At 39.7% G+C, this 12,687-nt stretch overlaps 3 protein-coding genes across 3 annotated transcripts in view; 2 read left to right on the forward strand and 1 right to left on the reverse strand.

Annotated features, from left to right (window-relative positions):
* The first annotated feature begins 1,353 nt into the window (after window positions 1-1,353).
* On the forward strand, window positions 1,354-2,980 carry snrpd3 (small nuclear ribonucleoprotein D3 polypeptide). The gene is made up of 4 exons (XM_030785688.1): window positions 1,354-1,434; window positions 2,114-2,253; window positions 2,376-2,568; window positions 2,905-2,980. The coding sequence occupies exons 2-4, from the start codon at window positions 2,128-2,130 to the stop codon at window positions 2,967-2,969; spliced, it is 384 nt and encodes a 127-aa protein (XP_030641548.1). The 5' UTR covers window positions 1,354-1,434; window positions 2,114-2,127; the 3' UTR covers window positions 2,970-2,980.
* Window positions 2,981-3,621: 641 nt separating this feature from the next.
* p2rx4b (purinergic receptor P2X, ligand-gated ion channel, 4b) lies at window positions 3,622-8,636 on the forward strand. The gene is made up of 12 exons (XM_030765263.1): window positions 3,622-3,764; window positions 5,472-5,619; window positions 6,042-6,113; window positions 6,438-6,510; window positions 6,594-6,690; window positions 6,826-6,906; window positions 7,092-7,233; window positions 7,398-7,534; window positions 7,640-7,733; window positions 7,992-8,057; window positions 8,310-8,420; window positions 8,601-8,636. The coding sequence occupies exons 1-12, from the start codon at window positions 3,622-3,624 to the stop codon at window positions 8,634-8,636; spliced, it is 1,200 nt and encodes a 399-aa protein (XP_030621123.1).
* A 2,644-nt stretch (window positions 8,637-11,280) lies between these two features.
* The window catches only part of p2rx7 (purinergic receptor P2X, ligand-gated ion channel, 7), a 5,307-nt gene continuing 3,900 nt past the window's right edge, over window positions 11,281-12,687 (reverse strand). The window contains exons 12-13 of the mRNA XM_030765272.1: window positions 11,961-12,068; window positions 11,281-11,802 (exon numbers count right to left, since the gene is read on the reverse strand). Of these exons, the coding sequence (XP_030621132.1) occupies window positions 11,281-11,802; window positions 11,961-12,068 (630 nt within the window). The remainder of the gene's footprint in view (window positions 11,803-11,960; window positions 12,069-12,687) is intronic.

The following is a 12,687-nucleotide window of genomic DNA, read 5'->3' on the forward strand; positions in this document are numbered from 1 at the left end:
AATATATCACATCCTGTGGCATAATTTCGCAAGTACATCAAACTGTGTTGAAACCAGTCCCTCACAATTTTTTTTTGTCGTATCACATTGATTTTAAACATCACTGTATTGTGTGAGATTATTCTAACAACGTATTAGTCTAACAACTATAAAGAAACTGCTGATTGTTATGTAGGTGGCTAGCTAGACCCTGATTTCCGTTGTAAGATGTCACTGAGTATGTCTACTTATGGTACCATTGGTGAAAGTCTTTAACAGGGGCTATGCGGACTAGGGTATTGGACGTTACACTGGGTTCTGTCCAACAGAACTGCCCTACTAATGGTAACACTGTCAAAGTTAGCCTGGCACTGGTTGCTTTGCCCACCTAACCACAGTAGACATGTATACAAATATACAGCTCATTAACAGTGACAGAAACGATGTACAATACACAGTAGACTAACAATTTAAAGAAGCTTACCAGTCATTATTGGTAAATGTTTCCCTCCGTTGCAAACAACTAGCTTAGCTCTCAGCGATTCACTCTGTTGTTTACAATACTCCAGTGGTAAGGGACTGTTTCATGAAGACCATCAGTTTGGTAGCCAGTGCTAGCAAAGTTGGCTAGCTGTATTTTGCCTGTCACCAACAATAAAATCAGTTCCTCTCCCATCAACACGTAGCAAACGAGCTGTATGTCAGCAGCTGGTAGGACATTACTACGCTACTGCATGAATAAGCTAGCGAACAAATGATTTAATGGCTACTGTTTGAACTCTTCAAAACAGAAAACCCTCTCCAATTATCCGCATAGGTCTGGCGGTTTGGTTATTGTTGCTGTTTAACTAGCTACTGACTTCCTCTGTCCGTTAGGGTGTATTCTGAAATGTATGAGTCAAACAACGCCCCCCAATGGTTAAAACGTGATCAAACTTGTGTGGTACACGATAAACATGATTTTGAGAGAGAGAGAGGTCAGTGCACCTTCCGAATTGGAGTTATTTTATTTAAAATGTTTCGAACTCCAATGCAATCCTATCTGGATTTTAAATTATTTTCTGACGGGTGAAAAACGCGACAGTAGTGCGCTTCTTTCCAGCAACAAAAACATCGGAAAATCTTTATTTGGAGTATGATTTCTGCTGCTCTTCCATTTCATTTCATGCTTCTTAATTTTATTTAGCTTTAATTCAATGCTATATGATTGTATTGCCCAGGTTATATGCAAAAGACAGGGTCAAACTAATCTCAACTCTGAAGCCCTACTTCACACCCCAGAACATTAGGTGGCAATATATCTAATTAAATTTAGGAGTAGAAGAAGAAGATTACTACTACTTGCACTGTTTGAAAGACGTGCCTTGTTAGCATAGTTAGTCTATGAAACAGACGTCATTGGTAAGAAACTGTTTGTCAGATAGAATCCAACAATATTTTGGAATAATTACGACGGTATGTATTGTCTTTCTGAACAAATTAAATAACTGCTTGCTGGTAAATCTGAACTCGAATCTCATTCATTCTAGCTGGTTTGCTAACTTGCCGGGATGCTTCGTGATAGCGGCTAACAAACTGTAACAGAAGTTTACATCATGCGGTTTGCAAAGACAAAGAGTCTCTGTGTCTTTGTCTCTTCCAGTTCCTGTATATTTCAACCCTAGATGATGTATACAAATTTAACTTCTTGCAACTTATACGGGATAAGAGTGGTGCTGACTGTGTTAGCCGGCTAATGCGCAGCGTTGTAGTTCTAGGTAGATCCTGCTTTTCCAGCTTTCCCAACCTACATCTTTTTCCTAGTCAGCTATTGGTTAACTGAATATATGCAAATATCTTAACATGATAACTGTATAGACGATCAATTTAAATACTTTTTTCCCATTAACCTATAAATGCATTCTTTACTGTGCGATTAAACATGAGCATTAATTTAATCTGACAAATGAGTCTTGACTTTGCGCTCGAATAAATTTTGAATTGTTATTTATTAAGGCTGTGACACGTCGTATTTTACAACATACTGATGTCTTGTTTCGAACCAGTTTCATTTACATTCCCTACACACTCATATGTCGTGTGAAAAGTATTATAAAGGAATATTGGTCAGACATTCATGCTTTCACGTTTATAGCGTAACAGGTGAAGATGTCTATTGGAGTACCTATTAAAGTCCTCCATGAAGCAGAGGGCCACATTGTCACCTGTGAAACAAACACGGGAGAAGTATACAGGGGGAAACTGATTGAGGCTGAGGATAACATGAATTGCCAGGTATTGCTTCACCTCTTCATTTATGTTGAATGGTCTCTTCAGTGACAACACAGTTATCTGGAGTTCTTGAAGTTTTTAACCTCTCAAACAGTAATCACAGTTGAATTCTCCCATACTTTCAGATGGCAAACATCACTGTAACCCATAGGGACGGTCGGGTTGCCCAGCTAGAGCAGGTCTACATCCGTGGAAGTAAGATCCGATTCCTCATTCTGCCAGACATGCTAAAAAACGCTCCCATGTTGAAGAGTATGAAGAACAAGAATCAGGCATCAGGTGCTGGAAGAGGAAAAGCAGCTATTCTCAAGGCTCAAGGTGAGCATTAACCTCTTTCTCTTGACAGAAGGGGCTTGATTATCAGTGTAGACATTCATTTTTCTCATTCTCCTGTCCTGCAAAAGTAACTAAGGTTGCGTAGGCTCATTTTTTTTTTAGTAAGCCAAGTGTGTTGTGCACTGTTTTGCTTCATTTAAAAGGAGGACTTTTATTGCTAACCACTTGCCCACCACTCGTCCCTTTAATCTTACTGATGTAAAGTAACGCTGTTTTCATCGTACCGCCGAAACCAAAATGTACTTCATGGTGATTTCGTTTTGCTTTCTTAGTATTGTCATAACCGTTTTAACCAAACCTGCATTTCTCTTCTTACAGTGGCCGCCAGAGGCCGTGGACGAGGTGGGATGGGAAGAGGCAATATTTTCCAAAAGAGACGATAGACAGTTTTTCGTTATGAACCTTTTTTTTTTTTTTTTTAACTGTATATTGTGTTTTTTTTTCTTATGTTTTGATTCACTGAATTTGATAGATTGATTGGAATATTAAAATGATTGTTTTTAATATTTGTCCATTGTCTCTTTTTTTTTTTAAGCGCAAAGCTACACAAATAAGTCTAATCGTGTTGTTATAATACTGTGGTAGTAAATTCTGTTGGATTTACATTATCTTAGAACCATTAATTCACAAAATTGGATTTGTGCAGGCATTTCAAATAAATTGACAACATGAAGGTGAGAGAGTGTTGAGATGGCTAAATGTTTTCTGTAATCCATTCCAAAGCGACGGTCACCGCATCGTGGAATATACGTCAGGTGGTCCACACTGGAAAATTACTTGTGAGGATTTAAATGGTCCAAGATTGATGCACAAGAAGTGTCTCTTTAAAAAATAACGTCTGTTTGGTTATGTCCACACACAAAAGGAGTTTTCATTGAAGTGGACAAGAGCATAGGGACACCAGTCATCTAACCATTATTGAAATGAGTGAAGGTGTGTTCGTTTTTATCTTGATGCAAAGTAAGGCAAAATTGATCTTGTAGACTCAGAGATCTCACAATCACTTTGGCTCTGCCTGTGTTGGTCATTTCTACCATGGCTGTTGACAATAAGTGCTGTGACAGTTGTTTCCACTGTTTTTTCGATTATGAAACGCCTGTAACGCTAGTGATCAGCAGCAAAAGAGTTGGACTTCTCTTCAGATTCATTCAACTTCTAATCGTCGCTTACGTGGCTGTGTGAGTAAAAACCTCGGGTGGTCGTTTTTTAACAAATGCCAAAAGACCGTTGCAAGTAAAGTATATTCTAGTATGTAATACTTAGTTGAGCGTATGTAAGCTACTGTTTCAAAAGCTGAAAATTTGTTTTTTTCGGTAAGTGACTGCGGTGAAGATGGCTTGACGTTTGATATTCGCTGGATATTCCATTTTGAACTTTTCGTCCATTCGGAAACGATAAAGCACTCGAGCTTAATTACATGTTCGAAGTCATGGAAAGTACACTATAATATGATGTGTCGAAAGAAAACAGTTGCCGCTGTCGATTTTTATCCGAAAACCGTTCCACGACACTTTCAACATACTGTGAGTTCATTCGGTACGGTCTGTATAAGGGAGCGTCTGCAAATGACACATTTTATGTACGTGCGCTTTTTGACATGCCAGTTGGTATTAACAAAATACAACGGAAACCGCTTACAGTCTTTCCGGGTGAAAATGATCACAATAAGCGGTTTCCACTGTATTCACTGAAAATGAATACATCTCTTCAACGTTCTAGTCGTTCCAAAACGAAGTAATGACTTCCCACAACGCATATTTACAAAAAACTCCCTTACGACAAACTTTCTTAGAGTAATATTTACTAAAAACTCCAACTCCACTTTTTTGCGACCATCCCTTGTAGAAAGCTCTGAAGTCTAATTTTTTTTTCTGAATAAATTGTGTCACTCCAGGTGAGTTAAATTATATGAAAACAGGAGTGAATTTATTCAGGGAAAAGATTTGACTTCAGAGCTTTCTACACGGTTGATTTTTAGTGAATATTTGTAAGGAAAATAAATTATTCCCGCTACCATGTGACGTTTCACAAAAATCTCACCTGTTGTAGGCAACCCACAGTAATAGGGAACTACTACAGCAATCAGAATGGGAAAGGGTCTTGAAGATGTGTAAAGGTGATTTTATTCGTTTTCAGTGAATATTTTTAATGCCAGCTGGCATGTCAAAAAGCGAACATCCATGAAACGGTCCCGTACACAGACCTGAACGACTGTTACGGATAAAAATCGATAGCGACAACACATGTTGTTTTCTTTTGACACACTATATTATAGTGTAGGCCTGGAGTGCTTTGTCGTGTCCGAATGTATGGAGAGTTCAACATCGAATATCCAGCGAATATTAAACGTAAAGCCATTTTCGTAAATGTGGGTCTCACTCCATGCGAACTTTGACAGGACATTTTGCGTACGACTTTATTGCATTACGGCGGAATATGCATGTAGTACGATATGCAAAATCATTTAATGAGCTGTCACAATTTTCCTTTATCAAATTATCTTAACAGCTGAGGCATCCTATGGTGGTATTTGCAAAGGGGTAACGGTTAGCCTACCATCTTAACGAAACATTAACTGATGTTTATGGGAAAAAAATTCCGGAACACGGACAAGGGATTTTGATGTCATCAAGTGATGACATGAAACCTTGAAACAATCAAGTTGGGTGTTAATCCACAATATGTTGCCTACCAGTAGGAAAACGTTTTGTTTGATGTATAACTTTACAATACCGAAGAACATGTGAGGTTTGAGGATTTGAAAGTGTTTAAGGTCAAACGAAGCGGTCACTTGGAACTTTCAACATTGCTGTCTTTGCCAAATCACTATCCTAATGTAAAAGACAGATATTAGAGTCTAAATGTCATCTTGCTTAACCCTACAGGTACGTCTGTTGGTATCAACGCGGGTATCAAGACTCGGACTCAGTGATTAGTTCAGTCACGACAAAAGTGAAGGGTACTGCTGTCACCAACACATCCGTTCTTGGTGTTCATGTATGGGATGTGGCTGAATATGTTATCCCTCCTCAGGTACAAGGGCATTCATTAAACCTAAGTCAGTCTACAGACTCATTGACTGAGATGTTTGAATTGCGTTGGTGCTATTATGGAATGTGACATTTTGAACACGCAAGCTCTTCTTCCCAGATATTTCTGCGATGTGGTACCATGTCTGTGATCATTTGCTTAACGTTCACCGAGTGACAGATAATGCGGCCCTTTTTTACATCACCTAACGATCAAGATACAATACAACCGCCGAACTTAACGCACCATAAGCTAAGCGCCATAAACTGTTTATTACAGACAGTTATAGTATCGCGATATTTGGTTGTCCCTACAGTTCGCTGCTCTGAAATGGTCATATCTGGAAAATTACTGGAGCTTTAGAATGTTTAGAATTATTGAAACGAAATTGGAGTTATTTATGTTTCAGTTAACTTTTTTTTCAGGGAGAGAGCTCTTTCTTCATACTGACAAATGTGATTGTCACTCCAGGTCAAACTCAAAGCACCTGTCCAGAGGTACGGTGACACATATCAAATAAGAATCGCAATGTCCTCTGTCCTGTCATAGTTTTCATGGTTCCTTAAATATTCTTCTTTGTTGTTTGTCTTTTTTAATGACAGATTCCTAAAGCCATGTATTCAAAATTGTTAAAAATGTCCTTTTTTCTTCTCTGACTTAATTTTTTTTTTGTAGTGTGAAATCAGGTACAAACTAGTTGTTATTATGGAAGAAAATGAATTGATGAATGTACTCATTCACAATGGATAATGCCGTAGAAGCGCACTTGATGTAATACTTGTGTGTTTCATCTCATAAGGTTGATCTTTTCTCAAAAACAGACCCCAAGTCCAGCCACCATCTGTCACTCTAACAGCGACTGCACAGTGGGCCATATGGATGTCCGTGGTAATGGTAAGTGACTGTGTCAATGCATGCAAAACCCAACAATGCTTTGAATTCTGAAACTGCCTCCATGGTACACTTGTTCCTTACAGGTGTTCAAACTGGACTCTGTGCGAACTATTCTGACACTGTCAAAACCTGTGAGGTGCGAACTTGGTGCCCGCTTGAGAACGACTCAGAAATCCCAAAGTTCGTGAATCATTTTTCTCAATTTACTTTCACTCTGTGTCATATAATGCAATAATACATGTACTCCCTTGTATTTCACTGAATATTGCATGGCAGTACGGCAGACATAGTTGTCATATGATGTGTTTTGAACAGACCTGCCATGATGAAGTCCGCAGAGCAATTCACTGTGCTCATCAAAAATAACATCATATATCCCAAGTTCAATTTCAGCAAGTGAGTTATTCGGGCCCTTTTGTCATTTCCACCAAGCTTATTCTAAAAAGAAAAACTATTAAATCTTTCTTACTTACTAATTTGAGTTGCAGTGTGCTCCGGCGAGGATCTTTCAAGCTAATGCTGTTCCAAGACATTCCAATGAAGTCAATAATCTTAAGGCCTCACTGTTTTCTCAAACTCAGGAGAAACATACTGCCCCACGTTAACTCATCCTATCTGAAGCGCTGCATATTCCATCGCACAACAGACCCTCACTGCCCAATTTTTTGCCTCGGGGACGTGGTTGAAGAAGCTGGAGAGGACTTTGACGCCATGGCCATTCAAGTTTGTCCATTTCTCTCATTCTCTCCACCTACACAGACACAACACACAGGTCAAAGGTCAACACGTCATCGTTTACTGACTAGTTCCAAGCCCTCGCGTCCGTCCTTTTAAACGGTTTATTTCAGATCTGTACTTAGAGCGAAATGTGTTTTTGTCTGTGTCAGGGTGGTGTTATGGGGATACTGATAGACTGGAGTTGTGATTTGGACATGGCGGAGAGCCTCTGTGTTCCCAAGTACTCCTTCCAGAGGCTGGACAGCAAAAACCCTTCTAACAATGTCGCACCCGGATACAACTTCAGGTAACAGCTGTCAAGAGTGGACTGCAAAGGATGTGTGAATATTTTACCCTCATTATGGAGAAACAGCTGTATATCTGACAACCTTTCATCAACTTTCATCAACAGGTTTGCAAAGTACTTTAAAGATGATGAAAACGGAGAGACAAGAACACTGATAAAAGCGTATGGAATTCGGTTTGATGTAATTGTGTTTGGAAAGGTAATGTGAATCTTTACTAAACCATGGCAGACACAAAAAGAAAAAAACAATTAAGAAAGGGTAGTCAAGTCATTTATATTGTTACCTGTGACTGAGGTCTATATAGAGTAAAAATATGCTATATAGTATAGAGGAAATTGGAACATTTAATTTGGTCGATCTGTGTCTTGATATCAAAGCTGTCATTTGAACATTTTTCCTCCTTTACGACTGTTGGATTATTAAATCTGCATATCCTTTTGAATGCTCTATTTCCAGGCAGGAAGATTCAGCATCGTGCAGACTATTGTTAATCTCGGAGCCACACTCGCCTTTCTGAGCCTGGTAAACAAAAACAAAAACAAAAACAAATGATCACAGTTTTTTTTTTCCAGTGGGTATTATCAACATAATTCCCAAAGGTGGCTCTTCAGAGAAACAACTAGTGGCACAAGTCTCTCTTCAGTTCATCATCATTTAACGATACCTTTTAAAAGTCAAAGGCATGTTTATAACTGGTGGCCTTCGTGCCTCATGCAGTTGTGTTTCAGGTAACGTATATTCACTGTACTTCAAAAGCAGTTTATCCTCCTCCAGGTGAATGCTGTTTGTGACTGGGTCATGCTGACTTTTATGGAGAAGAGGGACTACTACAGCAAACATAAATTCATACACTTAGACAACAATGCAGATGGCGCAAGGGAATCAGTGAGTGACAATTCTCTCTCCTCTCTTTACCTTCATAAGCATTTATGCTCAGATGTAAACTACACTATAGTCATCAAGCCATTGTTTTCTGCACCAGTGTTCCTGTGTCATATTTTAAAATGAAATCATTTCTGGTTGTTTCATATATATTACTAACATCTTCTTTCTTTATCTTTAAAGCTCACGCTTGGAGAAACCGCCTATGGAACCCAGTAATGTGTCCAGCGAATCAACCTCATTCATCTTTTGCAACATCGTCACGTTCATCATGATGTTCCTTTACTTTGAAACCAGTTTCAACACATTTCAACAAGTTAAGACCAGTTTCAAACCAGTTTCAATAAGCTAAGACCAGTTTCAAACCAGTTTCAACAAGTCTCAGTTTTATTTTAACAATAATTTTAACTTGCCTCCGTGCATTCAGTCTCCATTGCTAAGTATTTATAATTTATGCTCAAATATAAGAAAGTGAAGAAAAAAAATAGATATGTATGGCACTGCTATGCTATGCTTTTATGCTTTTAATCATGTCTTTTCAATGTTTGTATGTTTGTATTACAGAACTATGGTTTTAATTCCCACTGGGGAAAGTATAGATGGATAGATGGAACTTCTTTTGAGTAGCATACTACTGAATCTATGTTGCATAATTTTAATGATAATTTTAAGTAAAAGCTTTTTATTTGATCTTTATAAGCTCACAAAGGAATAATTAACAGTCACATTCATAAATAAAGCGCAGTTAACTCTGAGATGTCAAGTCCTAGCTAACCACTCAGAACAGGATGAGCAAAACCAAGTAAAAATACTTCTCGTTCAGAATGACTCTTTAAGGTCATCAAATCACTGTTCTAGAAGCTTCAGGCAGACTCATGCTACCTGGGATGACTTTCTGTTTCATCTGTAGGACGAAAAAAAAAGAAAAAAATCATAAATCAAAGTTAAATTGTCTGATTGGAATATAACCACAAAAGACACAAAGACAAGAAATCAGATACCCCCTTTTTGTCCTGTATTTGAAACTATTACAAATAAACATCTAAGGACTAACCCACAATACTGTAGACCTTAATCATTTCTCACATCCTCACTCATTGCCTCTGCTTAACGATCATAGACAGTATCTACTACCACCTTATAAATCAACAGCTGATGACAAATGACACACTACAAGCGTGAATGACAGTGAATAAACCTCAGAACAGGAAAAGGATGATGACTTAACCAACATAAAACACACATTTGAGTATCCACAGAATATTTAAGATTGTACCATAGGCTTGGAGGTGCCAGAATCCCACCTTACAGGCTGCATCTAGCTTGTGGAGTGACAAATCCATGTGAAACTAGGGACACATTATATCACTGTGTTTTAGTGTTAGATAAGACCAACAGGAAAAAGGAAAACAGGAAAATTTTACATTGGGTACACATATATCGCATATTGGAAATATACCAGACAAACCATAGAAGTTTTTTATTTATGAACATTGTCACAGTTGTAGTCTACTGCCATTTTGTCCCACAACAGTTATACATTAGATCCACAACACATACACTGGCAGTGCAAACTTGTCAAAAGTTTGAACATTTCAAACTATCATAATCCAATGCCCATAAACTGCACTGCTCTCAGATCAGCTGAGCATAACACCCCTCAAAAACATTTGTAACAATGTCACAGCCTCTCATCAATTTGTCTTTCAGAGATCAGCTTACTAGTGTTAATGCTCACTGGCCTCATTATTCAATCATTAGTTTCAGCTGTCACGGTGGCCTAGGTGTGAATGTTTGTCTGTGTGTCTGCCCTGAGATGGACGGGCGACCTGTCCAGGGTGTCTCCCCGCCTTTCACCCAATGAGCGCTGGGATAATAGGCTCCAGCTACGCCCCCCCCCCCCCCCCCCCCCCCCCCCCGACCCTAAATTAGGATAAGTGGCTTAGAAAATGAACCAATGAATAGTTTCAGCTGTGTTCTGTTCAGTTAGACTCCATTTGTACATACACTTATTTCCCTAGTTTCTAAGCCGTTCACCTACTGACCTGTGAATATTCATTGTGTAGGGAATACTGCCTGTTTTTCCAATTTGCCTTTGTCTTGGTGACTCTGTTGTTGTACACACTAGTCTACAAGATCACGACATTGTCTATTAACCTTTGTTTATTTGACCTATTTGTAAAGAATGAAGTTCAATCTGCTATTGAAGATGCTCCAGTAAACACAGTGTTTTACTGTTCATAGGTACAAGTGCTTCTGTGCCAAGTCTGGCAGTGCAGAGAGGGGTAGTTCTGTGAGGTATCTGCTCTCTTAAACTCAGTTGTCAGCCACCCGCTAAGAACATTATCAAACATGTCAAACAGAGCGTCAGTTTTAAACGGTGAGTTCATAGATAAAAAAAAAATGTGCTCCCTCTTTCAAATTTGCCTTTAAAAATACACCTGAAATTGTCATGTCTGATAGGCTGACCTTATTCCTCTTCTATGTAGTATAACTGACAGAGATATTGTTATAAGTAAGGCAAGCATCGAACACGTCCCTGAATCTTCATGCTATTTAAAGCCTGACGCACACAAAAGTACCAAAAAGAGATATCGAGATGAGCTTTGCTGCTCTACTTCGAACCGATTCGAGTTGTTAGTTGTTAAACTCTGTAAAATATCACTGCTTAAAGCCTCCTGCCAACATGATACAACGAGCCTGAAGGAAGTACAAACGTCAAATGACGATCCAGAGATAATAATTATTATTCAGTGAAAAAGAATTATTATTCAGCAAACTAGTTGTTAGTAGCATTTCCTTGCGTTAATAAACAGCGTCATCCTAAAATAAGTATCCTGTAATCAGGTGTGTCCTATCATAGTCATGTGTTAGAGCTGGACAGTGAGGGCCCTGAATAACTGAGGCCACTGTATTTCCCATCGCTGCTGGGGTATTCCTCTCTGATCCTCCGCACACAGCAGCTGGGGATCACTGGGATGGCCTCTCTGGGAGTAGTGTCCCCAAAACGCCATCTGATGTATTGGGCGTACGCCCCATGGCGGAGCTGAGTCCCCTCGCGGAGCTCCGCGAGGGGGTCCACATACAGAAGCATTGTCTCCAGGACAAAGCGGTTCACCACCAGCCTGGGGAAGAAGGGCGAGGACGCGATGCAGCGGCCGCGACCCCGCCGGCAGCACAGTTGCTCCAGGAGGCTGGAGGACGGACGGCAGGACCCACAGACGCACCACTCCGGGCAGCCTGGACGGGGCATCTCCGTCAGCGACACTTCTGCGCTTCGCCTCTCCTCTACCTTACGCCCGCTTTGACCGTTCTGCGACGGAGCGTTTGCGACATCGCTGCTCTGCAGCACACTCAGCAGAGCCCGAAGGCCAGCGGAATCATCCTGACAAAACATGACACACATTTCATTAGCAGGATTGTTTTGGGGGGTTTTTTTCCGGTCAACCAGTCAGAGACAACATGAGTGAGCCATTTTGTACATGCGCATTACATTCATTAATACAGAGGTTGCGTGTATGAGTGCGCGCATGTTAAATTTACCTTGCATGGGTGAAGGGAGAGAGCCCTAACCTCCTGTAGTCGTTTTTTTCGAGACCTCTTCACCACCCTTATTTGGTTCTCATCCAGAAATGATACACAGAAGAGACACTGCAACGTGTGGGGAAAAAAAAGCACCTTAGACGTGTGTGATAATTGTCTAAGTGTTGTTGTTTATATTATGTATAAAGTTTATGGGGAACAGTAGCATTATCATAAACAGTAAAGAGTATATGGGTTATTGTTAATAAATGACATTCAGATAGATGACACGGGTAAAAGCTGTATCGTTAATGTACAGTTGATATGCTTAGGATGCCTTTCTTTACCATTGGATTTATGCTCGTAATGTTTTTTGAATACGTTCACTTTAAGACAGTTCGGCTTCGCGCTTATTTGTTCATTGAGTCTGGCTTTAAGGAGGCTGTTGGAGGCTTTTTGGCCACGGAGTAACACAGTTTTCTTACCGTAGGTTGCATGTCGTATTAGGAACAACTTTCTCTTGTGAGAGAAGTTTTGTTTCGACATATTCTGTTACGTGTATAGTTTGGAATAAACACCTGTCCTGTGGAAGTTTCTCCTTCAACGAGTGTATACAGCTGAGTTGAGGAGTCGCTTCAGAAAGAACTGTCACCCCCCCATTAAATGCAAATTACAGTAGCTTTGATAAGCACTACACATTTATATTTTCATATCAAGACCGCCAGAACACAAATTCAGTTGTACGCCA

The sequence above is a fragment of the Chanos chanos genome, chromosome 1 (assembly GCF_902362185.1).
Source record: "Chanos chanos chromosome 1, fChaCha1.1, whole genome shotgun sequence".
Classification (NCBI taxonomy): domain Eukaryota; kingdom Metazoa; phylum Chordata; class Actinopteri; order Gonorynchiformes; family Chanidae; genus Chanos; species Chanos chanos.